Consider the following 25,476-nt stretch of genomic DNA (forward strand, 5'->3'; position numbering starts at 1 on the left):
GTAAACTTGCAGGTTGTGCAGAGCTTAGCTGTTTGACTCCTGCGGATTCTAGAGCAGAACACTAACTGCTCCTGCTTATTCAGAGAGCAGGTACAGAATGGAGCCGCAGAATCACAGCTTCTCAATCATCCCCTCCAGCTCCTGCTAATCAATGGGAGTCACACAGCTAACAACCTGAAGTGATGGTCTCAAAATGCAAGTTTTAATGTTATTTCATTGTAGTGGCTTGTATCAAAATGTCTTTATTATGTACTTTCCATTTTACCTGTATGTTTAAAAAAAAAAAAAAAAAAAAGGAGGAAAAAAAAAAAGACCACAGCAGGAAAGCTACTATTGTGAAAAGGAAGAACATAAAACTCAAGCAATGAATTAAAGAGGCAAATGAAGGAACTCTTTTCCTTTATTAGAAATAGAAGAAACAGATTGTGCTAATCTCCCTAGGGCCAACAGCCGCCCCGCATGGAACTCAGCCAGCTTCAGTCACAAAGCTCACTTAGGAGTTCTGCTCTGTGAAAAGAAGAAGCCAGATGGGCTATTTACTTTCAACAAGATAATTCTGGAGGAAATTGTTATAAGTCACAGAAACTTTTTAGCTTCATCTGCTATTTTAGCCTCTAAACTGATTCAAAAGGTAGAGGGGAGGGTGGAGGGAAGAAACCTGGGAAGGGAGGGGAGGAATTAAAAGTGCAGTGTAAAGGCTGGCAGCAGAAGACTCCAGGCCTCCCAGCCTGGGCAGTATCCATGTGCCACTAGCCACTCTCCATCCCCTTGGACAAGCCAGCAGACACCTCTGAGCTCCTGTTTCCTCTCGGGTATCATGGGGACTACACAGTGTCCCAGGACGTTGGGAAGATTAAATAGCATGATGCAGGTACAGCACTTAAAACACAACACACAACATGAGCTCCCAATAAACATTGGGCACTATTTTCATCCCTGCCATTCTCTCTTCTATTTGCAAAATGTAAAGAGAATCCCTCATTCACATACACACACACAGACACACACACACACACCCCTAAATTCTTAAGAATACAGGAAGAGATAAATGTTATATTAATCTACTGATGATACTGGATAGAATTTATATGTGTAGAAACAAGTTATTTTAGTTTGCTCTCACAGAGAAAAATAATCCAGATAATTTTATCCTTGGCTCAAGAATTTCAAAGAGATGTTTCTACATGAAAAGTATTTCAAGAAAAATACTTGTGCAATACAAAGAAGTTCATTTATCAGAAGCTTCTGATCAATATAAAAGATGCTTCCTAACTAGGAAAGCAAAATTTTCTCTATCCAACTGTAAATAATGGCTCTCAAGACAAAAATCAAGGTAATCCTTATACACATATACTATGAAAATGCATCCAGCAGCCTCACTTTTAGGAAATATATAAATATTACTTATTAAGCAAAACTAAAGAATTCAAGTTAAGTTATGGGATCATTAGGCATCCAAGCTACCTACTTTTCTTTTTTTACACTTGTCATTCTGCTCAAACGATGAATGATGGCTCTAAGAGAATATGAGACATTCTCTGAACAAAGCAATACACAGTAATGTTCAACCTACTTATTTACCATGGCAGGAGAAAGGAATACATTTTTAGAAAGATTATCAAACATGAAGTAATAAAAATATTTTAGTTTTGCCTGGTTATCTGAATTGATTTTAAGGAAATCACAGATATTTGATTTCACTGCCATGTTAAAGAAACAGCATCACTATTTTTTGTAATAAATTCTCTGTTCTCTTTCTGAAAGGGAAGCTATCAAAAAGAATTAATCTTTGAAATTATTTATGGGTTCAGATAAGACAATAACAAAAGCAAACAGCATTTTTAAAACTAGAAAACCTTTTAAAAAATTATTACTGTTTATTTTTTTTTACATTCTTGGTGACTCAATCCAACTATGCCCTAAGAAAATTGAATAACTGTTTACAGTATGAACATTTGAGAAACTACATATATATATACATATATATATATAGTGTGTGTGTGTGTATGTGTGCGTGTGTATATATATATATATAAACTAGAAACTTACAGATTTTATGCCCTAATTAAGACCAGAAAATAAACCGAAAAGAGTCTGCAAGGAAAGATAAAAGAAGTGGAAATCATATCTGTAATTTAATTATCCTTTATAAAGCTAATATAAAATAAAATTTCCCTAAGTACCAGAGAAAAGCAAATAACAAAGCAAGACAATTTTACATTTCAATAAATTGGAAATGGGCAGGAGAGGTGATTTCCTTAGAAACAACCAAATAGAACTTCAAGACACTGTCTCAACAGTGATGAAATATTAAATATGAAAGTGTCATCATCTTTCTCTCTATACCCAGGATCTCCCCCGACTTTGAAAATATCTACTATTTTACTAACCCAAAAGCCAAAATCTAATAGCCTTTGCCACGAGTCTAACTCCATTCTGGGCAGCTTTGGAAATAACAATGTCTGCCTGCTCTGATACACCATCAAGGAAAAACTAAAAAAGAGATTCACCTTGCTGGGAAGGCGGTCTTCCTCGGGCCTCTTGCATCCTGCATATCTTACTGAGCATGTCAAGACTACAAAGAGTCTGCTGCTTTTTCACCTGGGCCTATTTCTCAGAATTGCTTTTGCAGATAAGAGATAAAGCAACTTCTCCCCTTAGACAAACAACAGGCTTGATTACTACTTGCTATAAAACCAGTGAATTCCCCAAGCTCAGAGATTCCTAGGTGCAAAGCAAACTCATTGTATACAGCATCCATCTGGACCATGGGATTTGGGAGCAAGGCAACTGATATCAATATGCTGATACTCATGCTGCTGTTTTACCTTAGTAATAACATCCTTTGTCTCCAACCCAGAACTCTTTTGTCTCTGCCAGCAACCATGAAATAGTACTGGGTAAATTAACAGTTTGTCAGGAAGGTCACATCAAGTCCTAGACCAGAGAGTTTCGGCAAAGGGAGAAATGCTGACAAAAAACGTGGCCTTCTGAAAGAAGGAACAGGGATTGCAAATTGGGTTTGGGGATTTGAAAACAACTTTCCAGGATCTATGAGGGAATGCTCTCACCAAAGTGAAGAATGGGGGCATAAGGGCCCCCACTGTCCCATCCATCAATGGGGCTGAGAGAAGAAAGGCAAGATTGAGATAAGCTATTGCAATGGTTCCTTGGTTGTTGCTCATTCATTCCCCTCCATGCAGGGATGGAAGGGGAGGTGGTTATCATGATAAAAGGGCAGCAAAGCCAAAGTTACTTTGGCTTCCCTTACCAGCTGAGAAACACCAAACCCTGTCAGGTGAGATCAGTGTCCTTTCCATCGTTGGGAGTAGGTGGGGTGGAACTTGGGTTCCTATCCAGCAGAACCCTAATAGTTTGACTCCTTTTCTTCCCCATCATACAAGAACTAGTGTATATGGCTTTAAGTACTTTACGGGGACAGGGGGACCTTGGATCCACCCTAATCATCTTTCTCCTTTAAGCACCTGAAGTCAGAATAGAGGGGAAGGCAAGTGTCAGGTAATGTAAAGGGAGACAGCTCTTTCATATCAATAAACAAGGCACACTTGGTCTTTGATCTAAGCAGCCTCCCAGTTAGGTCTCCACAAAAGGAACTTCTTGTGTTGTCGGTCCTCCCAAAGGCCATCAGTAGCAAGGTCATCATCACAGACACCTGTACAGCTTTGAGAACTCCTTGACTTAGTACCGACATAAACTAAATGGTGTCATGTTCTTAATTTTGTCACACTATTTTGAGTCAGACAATGGTGTGTCTTTTGCCATAAAGATTACCCAACACTGGGCCACTAGTCAAAGTTTCAATAGACATTTCATGACCTTTATCATCCATAAGATGCTGTCATTATTGAGACAAAAGGGACTTTAAAAATCAATTTCAAAGGATTTCTAACTCTATCTCACTCACCACCTCTTAGTCTACACCCCTTATTAAAGGCAGTTTAGTCACTAGATATAGCCATCCCCAGAAAGGGTAAGGAGATACATAGATTTACTGTGAAAATCTGAGATTTCTCCCCAACCATTCCTGGGCATCATGTATTTTTCTTTCACCTAACAGGAACTTCGGGCCAGGATAATTTGATATACCCTCCAGGTGGAAGCCTAATAAAAAGGGGTCCTAGAAGATTCAATCATAAATTTGGTCCAACCACTGGATATCTGTTGGATTGGCATAGTCCTATATCGTGAAGATAATGACCATTTGGATTACTGAACAGAGTACACCGTTCACCATGTATCTCTACAGTGGTCAAAGTGGTGGGCATAATGTGTCTCTGTAAATTGTGTAAAAATGCTCTTATCCTACCCACATCTGACCCTTCCAAACAAAAGGTTGGCTGGAGAAAAGATACAATTATAGCCACTTAGAAGTGACACAGCCAATTCCCTGGTTGTGGAAGGAGAGCAACAAACCTGGCTACTGGGAGAGATAATGTCAAATCCCAAGAGGTTTGAGAGGCTGTTATTAATGCTCTCTTAATTCTCTATATCCAGTACCTCACTCTGGCAAAACTGTCATATGATCCACATGAGTCAAGCAGTAGTGGTGACTGGCAATCTGACTCACTAATACACTTCAAAAGGCTGTCATCCCCATCCCCCCATCCATGGGCTATAAAACCAGGAAAAGTCATGTGGATATGGCTGTCCCTGAACCATTCTGCTGTGCCTGATGCCATCAGCAGTATCTCCAAAACAAGGACCATCCTCTCATACCTGTGCAAACTCCCAGACTGACACAATCTTATTTCAAACTGATCAATACAAATTCATAGGCTTGTCCAGATTCCAAAGCAGCCTTAGGTTGCACCATGCATGGCAATCAAGGCTGCAGGTACTCAGAATATTATCTATGTGGCTTAATTAAACCAGCCTAACAGTGATCCAAATCAAGGGTAGCAGCAAATTCCAAACTAAAGTGACCTGTGGTCTCCATGTGAAAGAAAGTAAAATATGAAATAGTTTTCCATTGGGCATGAGGGTTACTTTCTGGACCATTTTTTGCCCCTGTTATTATTATTGGCAGTGCTATTTCAAACTTCCTTGTATGGGTCATAATAGATAATAGATTCTATAATAATTAAGACCTACTGTTCTCCCCCTGGGATTTATTCACATTAGGCTGAGTCAGAGACCCTGACAGGATGGGGACAGATGGATTTAGAGTCAATATTGCAAGTTGGCCTCATCCTGCTGTTTGGGATCCTATTGATTACAGCTTGAATTAAATGCTGTATGAGACAAGTTGAATAGATTTAGTCCAAGTCTCTGTTGGCCCAATTAATCAGAGTGACCATCGTGAAAATTCATCACAAGACAAAATTGTATATTAAAGGCTATTGGGTATTGGGAGAGAGAGTTTTCTTCAGGACTCACACTCCCCTACATGTCCTGCTAAGTGGACCTAGAATGTATGGCCTCGATTTTTCTTTTACCTGGGCCATTTCTCAGGGTTGTTTATGTATTCAACAATCTTATGAAATAAGGTAATGTTTATCTCCAAAGAAAAGGTTTGCTTACTGCTTGCTATAAAAGTGGCAGATGTGGAGCACCTGTGTAGCTCAGTTAACCGTCTGCCTTCACCTCAGGTCATGATGTCAGAGTCCGAGGATCAAGCCCCGAGTAGGGCTCCCTAGGCAGAGGGGAGCCTGAATTCACTTTGCCCTTCCCCCTGCCCATGCTCGCTCTCTCTCTCTCTCAAATAAATAAATAAAATCTTAAAAAAAAAAAAGTGGCAGATGCTTCAAGCTCAATAAACAGTCCTCACCACAATACAAACCCAGTGCATGCATGGCATCCATATGGGCCAAAGTACATCACCCCTATAGGATTTGGGGCAAAGGAAATTGGAGTAAATATGATGAGACTATGATGAGACTTATGAAATTTGTTGTGCCATGAGTAATAAAGTTCTTCTTCCCTGATCCATAAGTCTTGTGTCTTCTGACAGCATCCATAATAAAAACAGGAAGCTATTTGTTAGTTTGCAAGTAGAGTAAAAATCAATTACCAGATTAACAAGCTTATCTCTGGCTTGAACCACCTGTGATACCTCATATAAACCCCAGTTATGGCAACCACCGATATTTAATGTTCCAATACAGACTGACATGGATGTCATAAAGTTGATATACTGCTCCTAGATTGTTTGATGAAAGCAAGAGAAAATGATTAACATACTTATGTAAAAACCTGGATCACTTTCCTATCTTCTAGAACCTAAACCTATAGATTCTCCTATTGGGCCTCCATATAATACTGGAATTTTCCCCTTTAGTTCCAGTTCCCCCTGTAGCAAAATCCCTATGAAGGGGAACTGGTATCATGCCTGTGCTACACTGTAGTGTGGAGACAAAACCTCAAGTATATGAAATATCATTATAGTCTCGTTTAGGGGAAAGAGTGTTTGGGACTACAGCCTGAACAGAGAAGGAAGTGAATATGGAGTGCTCCTAGCCATAGATTTTATATATATATAAATATATATTATATATATTTTTTTAAACTCCAAGCCTGATTTCCAAAAGTACCATCGACCATCAACCAACTGAACAATAAGCTCACCCTCTTGGAGGCAGAAAAAGGGCTAAATCACTATTGTTTATAAAATTAGGTCTCTGCCAAAGGGGAGGGAAAGCAGGAAAAGTATGTAAGATTCAGAGAATAAAAAGAGCTAAGAAAGATAATTTTAAGAAAGATAATTTTATTTTCCATTATCAAAAATCCTACAAAAGCAATGTATTTAGGGTTCAAAATTCACCTTCTGAAATTTAATGAACAGACTCAAATGTCTCAGAACTTGTGTATCATTACTGCAAAAGATTTGTCTACTAGTTATTACTCACTGTAAAAAGCAAATAAAGAAAGAACTTGAGAGGATGAAATAACAATTTAGAAGCAGAATTAGAGTAGTCAACATCCAACTTCCTCAGAGTTATGTCCAGACTTCAAGCTAAATATCAAATGTGATCCGTAAACATTCTAGATTTACTGCATTGTAATACATGTGATTAAAGCTGTGCTAAAAATTAGGAAAATCCACAAACTCAGAAAGTCATTTCATATTCACTTGTCTCCATAATTCATTAAAAATAAAAAAGAATGGTTTTTGAGAACAGCCACAGACATGAATTTGATGGATGACCATTCCCCCACCCCCTGTGAGGCATGAGGAGAAGGTAGCTATGTTTATTCATCATGCTCTGTACCTTCCTAGGGAAGCGACACTGCCGGCATGTCCTGCTATTCAATTATGTGGACACAGAATACACCCTGAGGCAGACACTGCTGAGGTTGTGCTTGCTTACCGCAAAGACACAAATATTTCAAAACTATCCATAATTTCTAAAAAAAAAAAAAAAAAGGTTAAAATTTAAACCTATCTTATAAATAACATCAAAGAACATCTTTAGAACAATTATGAAAAAGAATCTGACTTCCGTTCTTTGTTTTAGAGCTTGGACCTTTCTTTTTATCCTCCGGGGTCTTTGTCTAGCAGGGCTGAGAAGCAGGTGGGGTATAGTCACCAGGCAGAAAACTGTATGGATGACATCAGAGCAGGTCAAACACTAAGAGCATGGAAACAAATCTATTTTTCCCATTTAAAAAAGAATCCCTAAGAATAATTAAAATGAATTCCTACGCAAATTAAATTGCCTTGAAGTTTTCTGAGCAAGGCTTTAGGCATTATAAACACTCCTTGACTTTGGCCTGCCAGGTTTCCTCGATCAATCATGTGGTAGTCTAAAATTAAATTGAAATGATTAGATCAAGGAAAATCAAATTTTTTTAACATTTAGTTTCAGTAATGTTATTATGAAGCTTTTAGTGATATTGTAATTACTTTGAAGCTTTGAGCATATGTTTCTACTGAGAGTATTCCATGGAGAAAAGCTGCATTAGGGAAGCAAATAAATGCAGACCCCAGCGCATCACTGGGGTCTGTATTTGTTGTAAACTTAAAAGCTAAGGGTGGAAAAGACACAATGCATCAATGTGATTTACACTCTAAACATCCTGCAAGGAGTAACCACTTTGAAATCCCAGCTAATTCCAGAGTTAAAATAATGGAATGGCTTCCCTCTAAGGGCAGCATTAGAGAAGCAATAAGTTAGAGAAATAACAGTAAAGACTCAGTAAAAAAAGAAAGAAGTCATCATCCTGTACTGGCTTTAATTTTTGCACAGGAAAATGTGACAAAGATCTTTCTAAAATTAATAAATCTCTTCTGAGAATATGAAACATTTTAATATATTTTGTCTGTGCCAAAATCAAACTATATAATTACTTTGCTTTTCTATTCTTTCATCCATTTTGACACTTACTGGGATTATGCTTGGTTTAGGGGTTACAAAGCTAAATAAAATGCACCCCATCCCCTAGGGAAATATCAGTGGATACTAGATTCTTCCAAGGAGGTACTTCAACCTCAGCAACAGGAAGGGAGTTTAAAGAAAAAACCAGAGACAAGACAATGGTCTCCCCTCCTTTGATTCACACTTTCATTCATTCAGCAATTATTTATTAAGTACAAGCATATTTCTTTCCCCAAGAATGAGGCAGGTAAGTAAACACATGACATTAAAATGAAATGAGATGAGGTCTTTAAACTTCAGCAGAAAAATCATTCCATCGAAATAATCTGAAGTACACAAACCTTTTAAAGGATTTCTTTACTCTGATTATCAAGGTATAGCTGATTGTTCTAGTAGCTTAAAGATCCTAAGTAGGAAGCATTGCAATAGTCTAGGTGTTTACCTTAGATACTGCCAATTTTATTTTAATTTCTTTGAATTCACTTACTTTCAGTCACAGACACCATCACTCTCTACTGTTTTAGAAGAGCCAAGTTATATTGGCTCAAGTTATATTCACCTGCCATTGACCACTGCAAGCAGTAAAGCTTGCTTCCTCTACCCCAATGGGCCTTGGAATTTAACACAGGGTGTCCATTTGTTGCACACATGCTGCTCTTTATGAAATCAGATCTACCAGATTAGTGCTGTCATAACTTCTGTCATCCAAAAGGGAGTGAGTGTGATTTAACTTGGCTCTGCTGCCAAAGCTATCTTTCTGAAAATAAATCTGACCACGCCTATTCCTGGTGATGAGACCAAGTGGCTCTTCATTATCAGTGTAGCAAAACCTGAACCCTCCAGCACGGACCAGAAAACTGTCTTGGGCACGCCTCTATCTGTCTTTACCTGGGATCCTTCTCCATTTCCTTCTCTGAACTCCTGACACTGGAGTCCCCAACCACTACTCCTCCTTCCCCAGCACAGCCTCCAGATTCAAGCCCTCACATCTTGCTCTGTCAGGAATGCACTTTATTTGCCTCTCCGGAGACCACTCATCCCTAAAGGTCCAGCGCAAACATTACCTCTTCTCTGGAAGTTCCCTTGTACAAGTAAACACATAACTTCTTCCATAACTTCTGTTATTGCTGATCACTATTTTGTAGATGTGCACAGCATCTTCACTAAATTATGACTTCCTCATTTGGATACACAGAGTTGCTACCTGTGACAGGTTTTATAACACAGGGTCTCAATAAATGTTGAATTTAACATTTATTTTACTTCTTTCCAATAAAAATGACCTTTTTCTTTTCTTACAAAGCCATTTCTACATCTATTTAAAAAATTTATTCCATATTTTCCTTAGAGTTTCTCCTAAGTGTACTAACAATGTGTAATTGAATATTTTCCAAATATTTCAGGTAAATTGCCTCATGAAACCAAATTCTATACTGACATCTTTTAAAAAAAAAATTAAGCAAAGCACACAATTTCATTCTTTTTTGTCCTTTATTACATTACTAGAATTTACTTAAAACTTTTAACTGTGTAATTTTCAAGCAAGCCAGTTTAGTTGCTATTTAGGAAGGGCAGGACAATGTTAAATTATTCCACAGGAGCATTAGGTGTCTAACGTTCATAGTGAACCGGCAAATAAGAAATCAAAATGTACATAAAATGGTTTTTGCTCCTGCTTTGCCTGATCATGTGTTGTTGTGTGAAGTCATATTTCCTGTCAAAAGCATAACAAAGCTTCCTCTGCTCTACAGGATACAAATGAGCAACCTGGTAAAGCAAATTACCCAGCTGTAATTCACCATTTCAGTCCTGGAGTGTAGCCACATGTTCTTTTGCCACCTGAGAAAACTACCTTGAAAAGTGAGTTATGTCCTTGGCTAGCCTCATCAACTAGTCCACAAAATAAATATTAGATTCCTCATGTGTGACATTACTGTATTGCCTTTAAATGATCTCAGAAAAGGCAAAATCAAGTAGTATCACAGTCAATTCAATGTCCTGTATCTGTTATTCTTAGGTCATAATAAGACACTTCCAAACTAGCTTTCAGATGGCAAAAGCCTTAATGGTAACATTGGTAGGCTGAAAACAACCTCTTCAGGCTGGCCATGTCCTGGTCCCTGAAACCTGTGAATGTGATTATATGGCAAAGGGGACTTCGCAGATGCAACTCAATTGAGGATCTTAAGATGGGGATTGTAACCACAGGTGTCCTTACAAGAAGGTGGCAGAGGAAGATTTGAGTACAGAGAAGCAGAGGTGATGTGGCTGCAGACACTGACACTGAAGCAAGGTAGCCAGGAGCCAGGAAGGAGGTCCAAGAGGAGTCTTTGCTAACCTCTGGGAACTAGTTCTAACACCTGATTTTAGCCCCTTAAAACTCACGTTGGACTTGTGCCCTCTAGAACTGTAAGAGAAAAAAAATCTATGTTGTTTCAAGCCACCAAACTTGTGATTTGTTACAGTAGCAATAGGAACCAAATACAATAAATAAGCCATGCCTCACAAGTGTATACCAATTTTAAAAGTTAGTGAAATGATGGTACTAATCTCTGTCATCCTGAAAACACTACTTTTATGACCAAAACATGAGACTACTGAATGCTAGGACTGATCATTTATCTGACATAATTTGTCACAGAAGTATAGTCAGTTCCACATATATCATGATGGTGATATATTTGTCCAAAACTTAAGACTGTGTTTATAACATTTATTGCATTTCTGTATTTGCAAAATATTATATGCTTAATGTTGAACATCTGAAAAACACAATGCAAAAGAATCCCATGATCCAAAGATAATAATTTGGGGGGATATTTCTGAAATTTTTACATATATAATGCTATCTAGTTTTCAGGTATGATAACTAAGCTCTTACATTCATTTTTTTTTCATTTTTTTTTTAATCTTTAACTACTAAAGGCTTAGGTCATAATGTTAGTTTTCTTATTATCATCACTGCTTGAAGAAAAAATCATGTCACCTCTGGAAATCTGATCTCAAATAGCATCATGACCCATTCTCTGACTAACTTTACCAGCATAACTTGCATTCTATTAGGCATAAAATGATTAAACTGGCTGCAGAAGCCAGAAAGAATTTTAATAAATTTATACACAAAGAATTGTGATAACCATGACTAGACCCAATAGAGAAGTTCCTCATATGTGAGGCCCCAAATAAAAATATTCCAGAATGCCCCCTCCTAGAAAAATAGTTATAAAATGTGCAGTAGAGCTGTAGTTCCCAGCAGTTTCCAGGGTACAAAGGCAAGTGTATACACCCAGTGTAAAATCATCATACACTGAGAATAGATTATTTGGTGAATTCCCTGAAGTCAAACCAATGGAAAAACAACAACACATTTGATAGAAACTGCATGTAATGAGAAACTGCAAGTCCTATAAACATACATAAAAATGGACAATGAAGAAAAAAAAGACTCTAGAGAGGACCACATTAAAAAAAGAAATGCCCTAACCTGCCAATGGTTGGGCATCTCAGCAATTCCTAAATGTCAAGTAGGAAGCAAATATCAGACCTCCACTATATATTACTTTCTGTATCATATAATTATGTCTAAATTGACTGCACAGTAAAAGACATACAATTCTCTCCAATACTGTTAACTCAGGCATCTTCATTTAAAAACATATTTCGATACTATCACACATCATTATCCAAATGCGGTAAACGCCTACTGACTTGTGCAGTCTACACCTCTCTGTGCTAGGCAGCCAGGTAAGCAGCAACTCAAAGAATGGTGCCTTGGTTGTACTTAAATCTGTTCCTCTCACTCCCCAAGGACATGCCATGGAGCTGGAAAGGACTCCAAGCCAGAACTCAGGGGTGGAAAGAAGCATGCTAGAGTGTGAAGAGTTATTCTTCAACCTTTATTTCTCCAGGCAGTAAGCCTAACTGGTGCCCAATTCTCTGGCCAGTCCTCATTATCCAAAACTGGATCAAGGAATAACGTGTCCAAGGACCAGATTCCTCGGAAAGCAAAACACAAAAATGAGGCATGTTTACTGCAGGCAGCTCCCCATGGAGGGAAGGACCCTGGTGGTCCTCCATCTGGTTAGTCATGCCATTCCCACTGTGACCCTCAGAAACACTTTTACAACCAACAGTAGAGCCCTATGGAAACCAGCAGCAAGTGAAGTAAGAGCTCCCCTCTTAGTTATTCAGACAGCAGCTGCTCTTTTGAGTTGAAGAATGAAACGTTAAAATTCCAGCTTCTGAGAAAAAGAAGGTGGGATTGAAAAAAACAATAAGACACAAGAAAAGGGGGCGTACAGATGACTTCTCTGAAATACAGACATTGTAAACTCAGTGCTATTTCTCTATGTTATTTATACAGAGCGGGCTTCAGGTGCATATCCTACCTTTCCATGTTCTGGAAAATGCATCTACTCTGCACAATAAGCTTAAAAAAAATCTCTATGTAGTCACAAAGGGCTTCATCTCAGGTCATCTAATTTGTGTACTGAAACTCCAGAAACATTTAACAATAGGAATAACCGGTACATCCATCAATTAGGTAAATAATAAAACTGTCTAAACTGGAACACCAATATTAATTCCCTAATCACTATTTTTTTTCCTATTTGATGAGAGTAGGAATAGGGTTTTGAGGAACAGGTAAAGTTGCTATATATTGTACATCTTGAGTTTTTTCTGTCTTCCAATGGTAAAAGGTTCTAATGATAACCTTCATAAGGGAATCTGCTCAAGGCCTACAGAAAAAATGAATTGGAGAAATCATTAAGAATCTATCGATACGGGGATCCCTGGGTGGCTCAGCGGTTTGGCGCCTGCCTTCGGCCCAGGGCATGATTCTGGAGTCCCAGGATTGAGTCCTACATCGGGCTCCCTGCATGGGGCCTGCTTCTCCCTCTACCTGTGTCTCTGTCTCTCTCTCTCTCTCTCTCTCTCTGTCTCTCATGAATAAATAAACAGAATCTTAAAAAAAAAGAAAAATAGTCTATTGATACAAGGGACCCCTGGATGGCTCAGTGGTTGAGTGTCTGCCTTTGGCTCAGGTCATGATCCCGGGGTCCTGGGATCGAGTCTTCCATCAGGTACCCCACAGGAAGCCTGCTTCTCCCTCTGCCTATGTCTCTGCCTCTGTCTCTTATGAACGAATAAATAAAATCTTTTAAAAAAAAAAAAAGAATCTATCAATACTATTAAAAATACAAACATTGGTCCAAGGATGGTCTCAATATGTGACCAGGTACATAAGTTATACAGATATTGAAAAGGAACCAACCCTATAATGGACTATGCTGAGTCACTTAGGACCTCTGGCTTTAGCAACAGTTTTCTCATTACAGAAGAAACTATAAATAGAAACCTAAGCATCATATGCCACATATCAAAGAAGGACATATAGAGGGCAGCCTGGGTGGCTCAGTGGTTTAGCGCCGCCTTCAGCCCAGGATGTGATCCTGGAGACCAGGATTGAGTCCCACATCGGGATCCCTATATGGGACCTGCTTCTCCCTCTGCCTGTGTCTCTGCCTCTCTCTCTCTCTCTGTCTTTCATGAATAAATAAATATTTTAAAAAAAGAAAAGAAAAAAAAAGGACATATACAATACTTTTGAAACATGAATTTAAAGCTTTAGTAACATGAAAAAAAATCTGTCAATGAGAGACATTTAATACATTCTATAAAAATCGGGATAATTTTAAAAATTTATTTTAGAAATACAGCCCTTCATCAGAGATGAGTTAATGACCTCAAAAATGTTGCCAGGCCGAGAAAAGCCATCTCCTATCCTACAACCACTCTCTCTCTCTTAGCAGAAGACCATCATCTCCTGCTTGAGAGAAAAAGAAGCCATTAACATTTACCTGGACTTCTAGGCACCATTGCACTGTACTACAGCTTTCCATTACTGCCACAGACATCTTTCTAAAATGTAATCCATTCATAATGCTCTTGTGTACACAATGGTTCACTGACTCCTCCTTCCACTGTATTATAAAGCTACCGCCCTTGGCCCTGCTTACAGCTGACAGACTCTGCCCTTCCAGCCTGGTGCCAGCCTAATTCTTCTGGCCTCCACCTCACTGCATAGTCTTCATCCCCTCTTCCCTCTCCCTGCCATGCCTCAGCTCATGTCTGTCCCTCCATCTAGAACATTGCCCTCTTCTAATTAACTCCTACTTGTCCCTCAGTGTCTCTGGACACAGTGGATTGACCAGACTCTACTAGTTGCCCTCTCCTGCACTTCCCTGTATAAACCTATATCATGATACTTACAACATAGGATTGCAAATCTTTGTTTTTCCGTACACCTTTATGCTATAAGGTGACAGATAATGGTTGCTAAGCTCTTGGTTGATTCTAAAGGAGGAGCTAATTGCTTCAGGCTGAGAAGTGTGAGAGTTGACACACAGGTGAAGATCTTAAGGAAAACTTCATATAAAGTTGGTATCATTTGAAGTGGATCTTCCAGGATGAACAGTAGTTTCCAGATGCACTAAAGAGGAGTAACATTCAAAGCTGAGAAAATAAGGTGTGCAGAAGAGACATGAAAACTGTGATGTGATGGTGTGTGTGCGCATGTTTGTGTTGATATATAAACATCTCTACTTACTCTGCTTCTGTTGTGGAGGAGAGGGGATTTTTTTACCTCAAATATATGTCTTATCAGTCCAACTAGATCACAGACTTGTCTCGGAGAAATGGTCTCCTATTTCCCTCTGCTCCTTTCCAGGAGGCAATACATACACATTTGCCACCACCTGGGCCTCCCCTGCACAGCACCACCTGATCCAGTACCTCAGAAAGAACTGACATTGAAATCATTATTGTGAGCTGAAATACCTGTTAATCCAGGGAAGAAACATTTCTAGTTAGTGAAAATAGATATAGGAATAAACCTGATAGAAGTCCCAGATAATTAGGACATATAGTACTGGGGGAAATAATAGTAACATTACCAACAATTCTTTTTAACCCAGACTCTCTCCAATAGGGGTAAGCAAATAAGGCAGGAAGGTGAGCTGCAACATAAATCAGCCAACTGTCATATAAATTTCCTTCTTTAATATAACAGAACTTGAGAGAAACCATTCAAGTTACTACAAAGAAATATTTAAAATGAGCTCATTAAATGCAAATTAAAACAGAAACACTGAATAAGCATTGGGCCACAATTAAAGGCTAAAGAAACAGCAGGTAAGAAACAATTTTCATTGATCAAAGAACTAAAAGCTAACAGAATAGACTATTCTCCATTGAAATTGGTTTCATGAATATGAAGCATTTCGAAGTAAGGAGATTTTTTTCCCCATTTTTCAAAGAAGCTTTGGAGGTAGAAATGGATCTGCATATCTTAATACAAAGTACTTTCATTGTATCATTTTCAAGCAATGAAGCTCTGAGATTTCAAAAAAAAAAAACGTAGACTTCAAAAAAAATCCTTAAATCATTCCAAAATTGTAAAGGGCATTAGGTCATGATTTTAGAGCCTTTGGACCCAAAGAACTGTACATAATTACAGGAAATAGTCTATGCAAAGATTCAGTAGTTTCCTTTATGACATAAATGTACCTCACCAAAAATAGAAGCTTTCAGAGCCTATGAATACTTCGATGTAGGGTTACTTTTTATCTAAAATTATTGAAATGGCAAAGCAAGTATCAGTACATCACAATCAACTAAAAATATAAACTCTGAGACTTTAAAATTCACCTCATATAAGCTTTAAAACAAATATATAGATTTGTAGGCAAATAGCAAATTAGACTGCATATTCATAATAGCATGGGCATTTTTTTTTCTATTTCATTCAGTGTATCCCTGGCACCTGGAGTAGTACTAAGCACACAGTATGTGCCCAATCACTGGATCTGTTTTCATGAAAATAAAGCAATATAAAATGAAAAATGAAAGGGTTTTTCCCTCATAAATTCATTTTAAAAATTTAAATATACTGTTTTTCACTCATCAAGAAGGCAAAAATAAAAGTATTTTGTGGTACACAAGGAGTAAATGTGCATTCTTATAAACACTGCCAGTCAGAGCAGAGCCACCAACCATAGTGCACCAACCAGGTTTAGTGCACTGCTCAAAGGAATTAAACTTGGGGGTGGGATGGAAAGAGGCAGGGAGAAAGGAAAAACCCAGTAGGTGCTCTGCTGATGGACAGTGTGAGTCAGTCTTGGGGAGGATGTCTTCTTGAAATTTTTCTGTCCTGAGGAGTAACAGCAGATTTTGCTACCTTGTTGCATTAGATAGAAATATAAAATATGGTGACCTACTTTATAACAATTTAGAAATACCTAGAAAAATTTAAAATCTACTAATCTTTTGACTAGAAAATCCACCCAGAAATTGAACTAAGATCTTTACTTTACATATATGCTTACATATGCAAATAAAAAGACAGGAACAAAAAAATAAAAATAAAAAATAAAAAAAAAATAAAAAGACAGGAACACAAACATTTCTGATGACAGCAATCTATAAACCTACTGAATGCTCATTTATTGAAGAGTATTTGTATAATTTGTGTACATCCACAAAAATAAGAGAAGGCAAGAATTACTATGGGGTGGAGTTATATAGGTGGATATAGGTTTTTTCCTAAGAGATAATTTAAACAACATACAAATGTGACTATGTTCTAATTGTTATTTTTTTTAATAAAAAACCTTTAAAGAGTGAGACACTGAATTTGAATTTCAATATTGGCAACACTGTTGTATACAGATCCCCACACTTTAATATATGATACTACTCATTACCTAAATCTAGTTCTGTAGGAATTAGGATATACCACAAATATCGCTACTAAAATTCAATTTTAAATTGCTAATTTTTAAAAGAGTGAAAATGTTTTTAATGATACCAAAAATTATATCTTTCTAAGTAGAATTTTCTTATGCCTTTCTATTGTGCTTTATGATACCCTGATGTCCTACTCCATACTTCTCAAAGTCATAATTAATTAAACTATGTTTCTATGACTGTCTGGGCCAGGCATTTAACGTATCAGTCATAATTCAAGTGAGAAATATAAGTACTTTTGAGGCAGTCTCTGTACCAAGAAGGAATCCTAGGTTTTAAGAACAAAAAAGGAAGGTTAATTCTACTCGTAGTGGGGTAACAATCAATCCCCTTTACTCCTATTGTTGTTTTTCCTCAAAAGTAAGCCAAGATTTTTGTAAAATGGAAGAGTACTATTTGCATTAAAGAGGGTGTAGCAATTAAAGAGAGCACAAGCATAAAACAGGCAAGTTCTGAGTAGCACAATGTCTTTAACAGGAAAAAAAAAAACAAACCCAGATATATACTGAGGTATATTTTTATCTCCAGCCTATTACTAGGTATAAACAATAATGCCTTTCCTGGCTCTGAGGTTTATTCACAAACAGGAAACCCATCACTTTTTAATTGCCTCCACTTTCACCTACCTTTCCTTTTTAATTGCCTCCACTTTCACCTACCTTTCCACACACTCTCTTCACCAATACAAGTCCAAAATTGGCAATTAAGATTTTTATCAAAAAGTGCCCACCAACAGAATTAGGCATTGCAATTACTTGTATAAAATAATGTACTGCACATTGTCCACATGGTTTTTATATGTAAAGTACCTTTCTTGGGATGGGGCATGTTGTACTTATGTTGTAATACACATTTATTTGCACTATGTAAAACAACAACTGGAGTATAAGAAAAAACACCTTTTAAAATCTACCTTATATTCTCCATGTAATTACAAGTTACTAATAACTGTCTAATCATCAAATCCAAAGATCATACTCTTCTGTCTTATGTCCCTAAGTCCCAAATAAACTAAATTCCCTAAACATAGTTCATCCTACCAAAGTTCTTTTTTTTTAAAGTTCTTATATAGTCATTTATCAGATAACAATTTAGAATTGTGATTTTTAGATCTTAAGTCCCTATCTTTATATAGCTTTGCTATAAACTTGCTTCTTTTAAGAGCATGCATGCACTAAATTAAGTTGAATTAAAATAAAATTTTATAATTGTCTTCAAATAAAACATAATTTTTTCTGTAAAATGCTGACATCATGGATTTTTAAAAATTTCTTCTATTAGTTTTTCTGATTCCACTCAGAGCCGTTTATAGTGGATTATATGTAAAAGTTGGGTTCAAAAGATTCATAAAAGTTTATATAAAACATTCATTTATAAGAAAAATGTCTTCATTGGATGACTTTCAAAAGTCATTCACCAAAAGTCATACCGTGCTAGAAAGGTGAGAAAAATTGGACAACATCCCTAGGTTTTATCATTGCTGCAAAGACAGCATCAGTTAATCACTGGCATGATTCTCCCTCTGGGTAGAATGTTTTACGCTTTAACATTAATTTTCCTAAATAAAAGACTTAAGACTCTATCAGTGCATACAAACTTACGTATTTTAAAAATCCACTTCTCATCTTTCTGGACTGACCATTTCTGACTTCAGATGCACTCGATGCAATCAAAATTGTTTTTTAAGTGGTACTCATCAGGAATAATCTCCAAATAGGGTCACCAAATCTTCCATACACAATCTAAAGTAAGTCTCTGTCATAATAAACGCCCCAAATAACACTGGTTTCTAATCATACTGTGTATTTCCACTCATTTCAAAGATTACCGCGAAGAGGAGGAGGAGGGGGGGGGAGGAGGAGGGGGGAGGAGGAGGGGGAGAGGGAAGAGGAGGAGGAGGAGGAAGAGGAGGAGGACGACGAGGAGGACGGGGAGGACGGGGAGGACGGGGAGGGGGAGGAAACTTTTGTCACAGTGTTTATAAACAATTACCACAAACCATTTCCAAAGCTTTCATCATAAATATGCACCCAGGTCATTTTGTGTCAACTAATAATTCATTATGCCAATATTTAATCCTTGTTATTCTTTACTCTAGATTCTTTCATCTCAGACCTACAAGGAGAGATTTACAAGGAAAAATCGAGGGAGCGAGAGGTTTAAGTTCCTCTGCAGGAATGTCTCTGAATCCTAACCATCCCGGCAGGTGCCTTCCGCTAGAGCTGAAAGCTTCGGTATAGGGTTTCCCCGGAAAGAGTCCTACAGGCGGCGGGTCCCATCCGTCCCTAGCGGGGAGGCAGCCCCCGAGGGGCGGGGCCGAGGGTGCACGTGAGGGGCCTGCGAACCGACCCCCGAGTCCGGCGGGGCGGGGCGGGGCGGGGCGGGGCGGGGCGGGGCGCGGCGCTCGCCGTGGGAACGCGCGCCGCAGCCTCCACCTCGGGAGGCGCAGGCGCGCACGCAGGGGTCCCCGGGGAAGCTGTCCGAGCACGGGCTGGGCGGGGGCTGAGCTCACACACACGTATTCCCCCGGCCCACGGCGGGCACCGGGAAGCGCGCAGCGCGGGCCGAGGGCCGGCGGACACGGCCGTCCCGACACTGACAGTTGACACCGGCCGACACCCTGGGGGCGGGGGCGTCCCTGTCCGCCGAGGCCCGGCGAGGAGGCGCAGAGAGGCTGTACCTGGCAGGTACTCACGTACCTATCATGGTCACTAGGCAGGTGGAGGCTGCTGGGCACGCAGGGGGCTACGCCCGCACCGGCGCCCGCCCGCGCCTCCCACAAGTGTGGCTCCGGGGTTAAATCTTCCAGCACCTGCCTCCCTGGGGCCGGCTGTCGGAATGCGCACGCGCGGACGACGCGCAGCCAGGGGCCTTCTGGGAGTCGTAGTTTGACAGCGTAGTTTCTCCCATCGCGCCGCCCCCTCCCCGCCCGCCGTCGGCCTGCCGTGGGCCTTCCGCCCGCCGCCGCCCGCCTTCCGCCCGCCGCCTTCCGCCGCCTCTCCGCATTCAGGCCCAGCAAGCGTGCTACGTCACGGGGGGCCTGGGCCTCGGGGCCGCAGTGTTGACGCGTCGCTTAGCAACCGGGAGGCTTACCTTTGGAAGCTTCTTAGGGCTCTCGCCACGGTCCTTCCCTCCTCCCGCCCCTCCCCTCCGTCAACTCCCCTCACCTAGGAGCTGCCAAACATCTGGATCAACCTGGGCACTACGAGGGGTTGAATTTCTACCAGTAACGCGCCTTTTTACATTTTTCCCCCCCGAACTCCTTCTCACATGCGTAAAACCCACTGATTCTTTTACTACACGTTTTATGAGATCGAGACATTTTCTAGGAAGATGGTGGCAGAAAAAGAGACCCTGAGCTTAAACAAATGCCCAGACAAGATGCCGAAGAGGACCAAGCTGCTGGCGCAACAGCCGCTCCCGGTGCACCAGCCTCACTCCCTGGTTTCTGAGGGCTTCACAGTCAAAGCCATGATGAAAAACTCAGTCGTAAGTGACCCTGCATTGAATATGCACTCGCTCCGATCAGGGGACAGCAGGCGATAGCTGCTGGCCGGCCTGGGATGGATCCTGAATCCGTGTCCTGGGGGGTCTGCGGCACCGAGGGGGGCGCCTCTGCAGACGGCGCCCAGCAGGGTGAGGAGGTCCTGGCTGGGGTGTCAGGAAGGATCCTGGGCACGTGAGGCACTCTTACCCACTGACAAGCACCTTCCTCCTAACTCATGGTTTCTAGACCACGCCAAGGTACTCTTAAAACTATTGACACGATTTTTTTTTTTTTTAAAGAGCCTCTTTACGTATCGATTCCTAATCGAGCCCCACTCAGCAAAGGTCATTCTAGAAGGCGAGTTCTTAGAGATCATAAGCTCTTGCAGAATTTGACATGTGCTGATGTACACCTGGAACCATAAACTCGTTAAATCGTCTACAGTTAGGAACTCTCATCAGTTCAAACGAAGGAATTTTAGAGCATCCCTGCGTTGACCCTAACAAGCCTCTTTCTTACAAAATAAGATCAGCTTGTTAGAGTTCGGATAGGCAATGTAACAGGAAGGTCTATTTCCAGACCTTTTGAATGATGATAAGTTTTAAACAGTCCAAGCCTTAAGTTCAAATATTTCTAACTATTACTATAATTTGTATTTTGATGTCTATTACTTGTGGTAGCAAAAATAAAATATTCTCAATACTGTGGGGGGGGATGGTTTAAAATGCACACAAGTGATTTAGCTACAAGCAGGATAGTTTAAAAAAAAAACTTTCATATTTGTTAAACAGCTTTAAATTTGGTATGCTAAGCCAGGTTTTACTACTGACTGACTAAGCAAGCCCCTGTCTGGGAATGAGATATTAATAATAAATGCAGCTTTCAAATTTATATAACTTACACTCTGGGAACATCTGACTTATTGTATAGCAGCTCATTATGTTAAATGAATAGCGTTGCTTTACAGTATCACATTATTTCTTTTGCATAAATGTTGCAAGTCTAATACCTTATTCCGAAACCCCATCCTTTACCTATATGAATGAAACAGATTACCTCCAGATCCCTAGGTCATATCGCCGTATCAGTACACAAAATGATATTTGGATTATTGGATTGTGTGTCAGTTGATTTACAATAGTGAAAATTTGTGCAAATAGACTAAAACTCCCGCTTGCTATAGTTGCAATCTTTTTGCATGTTTTTCACGTGAATAGGTGGTCATAGGAGTCAAGATGACTCGTTTCTCAGCAATATAGAATACCATAACCATTCAGGCTAATTGATTTTTTATTCTACCCAATATTTCTAGTTATTATCATGGTCATTTTTTTTCAATTTTATATTTGTTCATGGAGAAAATGGGTCAGATTCTCTCTTTTTTTCAAAATCTATGTTTATAATCATGTTTATTTTTTTAACATAGCCTTATACCTAAAGCCATAGTTTCCTGGAAAATTAAGTATTCCAGTATTACCAAATGTAGTAAATATGCTTACAAAACTAAAATAACAAAAAACATTGACCATGAAGCAGCCTTCTTTATAAACAACTTACCTGAGTTAAATATCTTCTTATTTTTGTGCTTTTAGGAAAAGTCTTAGTGTGGTATCTGTATTTCCATGAAGATTCTCAAAACAGGTTATGTCATTCCTTCACTTCATTTAGTGGGAAATTGCAGTTCATAAATGCAAGCATTATCTACTCATTCAGCAACTCTCTCTCTCTTAGTTTTGTTTGTTTGTTTGTGTTAGCTGAGCTAAGAACTTGCTAACACAGACACAGTTCTGAAGATTTGGGATCAGCAAAACAAACTCCCGATCCTTAGTACTCCAAGGAAAATTAACACAAGATACTGTTTATACAAAAGAACTCTACTCGTATAGAAAATAAAACATTTCCTTTTTATATACAATATTCACATTTCACCATTTCTGTCTTCAACAGTATAAACCTTTTGGCATTAAAAAGTCAAAATAGCTCAATCTCTTTTTTTAAGGCTTATTTCTATTCAGAAAATAATGTGCCAGGCTCCAGCTTTTCTTAATCACAACCCCTGTCCCAAAGCTGACACCCAAATCATATTTCCAGTGTTGGGGCTCACCTTCAATTGCCTCTTTCAAACACCTCCTAATTAAACAAGTCACCATTCCAGTGTACTTCCACAACATACATACACAGCTAACCCCTAACGAGTTCTGTGGGCTCTCTTGGTGTTTCTGTGAGAGTGCTCTAGTAACATAAATGTATACACTTGATAATAAACAGATTAGATCGGGTGGACTATACAAAAAGAAATCTCTATTTAAATAGTCATAGTCTGTGTATAAGAATCAAAAAATTATAAAATAATAAATAAACACAAATGGCTAGTTTTTAAGACCTAATGTCAAATATTGGTCTTCCTTTACTTCTTTGAAATTGTTGTTGCATTCTGTATGACAGCAAACATGGATAAAATCCCTGAAATCAGAGACTAATATCCAAATTCATGTTGTTACATTTGCCTAAAAAAGAATGATAAGACATATAGAATTTGAAGATTTCATAGTCCGTTTTCCCTTTATAGGCCTTGTTTCATGGTATGTTAGAACTTACAACCAGAAACCAATAGGTCAGTGTTGTATTGATTTAATCTCAACTGACAGTAGATAATTTTTGTGCTAATACACATTAGCATAAAGCAAGTTAAGATATGAACCCAAACTGATGATGATACAGAAGTTGACTTCACCTGAAGCTTTATACCATAGATATCCTTTTCAATAGACTATAGATGTTTTATGTTCAAAGTTTAGGGGAATGGGAGAAATAATTCCTTAATATTACATTATTTATATAGAGATGTTTATACTTACCGATCATATATTCATTCAACAGATAGTGGTAATGGTCAATATTTATAGAGTATGTATTAAGATACCTATTTGGCTGCTATAACAGAGACCAAATAACATTAGTTTAACTAAGATGGTAGTTGTTTCTGTTACATATAAGTCCAAGTTTGTTGGGCACTGCTTCTATATTCTTGCTTTATGTCCTGTAAGGTGATGCCCTGGGTCAAGGTGGACTCACCACTACCAGGGTCAAATCGCTACCCCCAGAAAGAAGGAAAGAAGAAACAGAGAGCTTCCTTTTAGAGGCATGACCCAGACACTGCACCCTACTCTCATTCACATCCCACTGGCCAGAATTTGGTGATAGGCCTACATTTTCCCTTTTTATAAAACCCTATGAAAAACTGACCCTTGAAGGAAATCCCAGTCCCTATACCTCTTTTATTAGGAAAAGGACTAAGAAAGTCATAAAGTTGCAAAAGGACATAATCTCCAACACCTACTTCAGGCATTGGGACAGAAAAATGGGTAAGGAGCAACCTATGAGAAGATATGGGAAGAAATGGAGACAAGCAGCTTCATTAGGAATGCATGTCCCAAAAGTTGCACTTGTCTCTTCTGTTCATATCCATTGCCAAAACTTAGTTTATGACCACATCCAGTTGCAAGAGAGGCTGGGAAATGGAGTCTCTGACTGGTAGCTCTATGTGCAGCTGGAACTTGAAGCATTCTATTAGTGTAATAAAGGGAAAAGGGAAAATCAGTGGGTGATTAGAAGTGTCCATCACCAGTGCTAAATATGCTCTATTGCTAGTAAAGAAAAGGAAACAGACAAATAAAATAATTATAGTACCTGTAAATACACCTCTGTAGTAAGGGTCACAAATACTGACTCAGTAGAGTAGAAGTACTAATGATGAGGGGATCAAGTGATAATAAACTAATTGAGATCCTCATCACCTTTTGTCTGGGTTCTCACGATAACATCCAAACTGGTCTCTAACTTCCATCCATCAATTGGTTCTTTGCTTCAATCATGTATCAGTATTATTACATTCATCTTTCCAGTACATTTCCCTCTCATCAATGGTACCTCCACAGGATCAGCAAATTCTTCTGTGATGTAACCCTACTCTAAGGTTTTCATTTCATCTCCTGCTATTCTCATATCCTTCCACCAAATTTAACTCTAAGACTTCCTTGTTGTGATTTTACTTATATTGTTCCCCTTACCTATCTGCACACCCAAGTTCATTCAGACAGTATGTAACAAATATCTAGTGATCACTGACTGTGCCAAGCACTGTTTTGGGTACTGGCAGTTGAGAAGTCTGGAAAAGGCAAAACCCATGCTGTTCAAGGAGCTTTCATTTTTGTAGCCAGCTAAAATGCCAACTGCTTCAAGACGACCTCCTACTTCTCCCTCTTTATCAACCAAGATGGAAAGTTTTCCTTAGCTCATTGTTTTCTACTGTGTATTATAGTTACTCTGGCTCATGTTCTATCTCCTATAAATTCCCTGGGAGTGCAGAACTCATGGCTAACCAATTTTTTCCATCATAACCACCTAACAGTGTACTCACTAAGTACCTGAGGAATAAAGGTCAGGAAATCTACCCTTCATGTTTCATCTTCTCTTTTTTGTTGCTGTAATTGTTACATGTCTTTAGTTTGGGTTCTTTTTTAAACCACCCTCCCCCATTTTAGGAGCTCAGAAGATCCCTTGAAAACTCAGCCAGATCATGACATTCATTATATCAAACCCTTCAGTGGCCCCTCATCTCAAAATGAAAGTTAAAGTTCTGACCCTACTGTAAGGTCCTAAGTAATCTGGCACCTTTGCTTTTTTATGTATATTTTTTAGTGCTTTCTTTGTCACTCATTCTGTTCTATCCACAGTAATTTCTGTGCTGTTCCTTGAATATGCCATTTGCCTGGCTGGCTCAGTCTTTTTTCCTTCCTGTACCCTCTAGTGGAAATGCATTTCCCGCTTACATATCACCATCTC

General features: G+C 39.0%; 2 protein-coding genes across 5 annotated transcripts in view; one reads left to right on the forward strand and one right to left on the reverse strand.

The window, feature by feature from the left end:
- Positions 1–20,101, reverse strand: part of PRKN (parkin RBR E3 ubiquitin protein ligase) — a 1,299,642-nt gene extending 1,279,541 nt beyond the window's left edge. The window contains exon 1 of the mRNA XM_077899327.1: positions 19,844–20,101. Coding sequence (XP_077755453.1) covers positions 19,844–19,850 — 7 coding nt within the window. The 5' untranslated portion in view covers positions 19,851–20,101. The remainder of the gene's footprint in view (positions 1–19,843) is intronic.
- Positions 20,102–20,132: 31 nt separating this feature from the next.
- PACRG (parkin coregulated) overlaps positions 20,133–25,476 on the forward strand; it is a 516,787-nt gene continuing 511,443 nt past the window's right edge. Inside the window, exon 1 of one of the 4 annotated variants that reach the window (XM_077899338.1) lies at positions 20,133–20,633. In XM_077899338.1, the coding sequence (XP_077755464.1) occupies positions 20,478–20,633 (156 nt within the window). In that variant the 5' untranslated portion in view covers positions 20,133–20,477. The remainder of the gene's footprint in view (positions 20,634–25,476) is intronic. The other 3 variants (XM_077899347.1, XM_077899358.1, XM_077899343.1) reach the window with 3 other exon arrangements.

Source organism: Canis aureus, chromosome 1, assembly GCF_053574225.1.
Source record: "Canis aureus isolate CA01 chromosome 1, VMU_Caureus_v.1.0, whole genome shotgun sequence".
Taxonomy (NCBI): domain Eukaryota; kingdom Metazoa; phylum Chordata; class Mammalia; order Carnivora; family Canidae; genus Canis; species Canis aureus.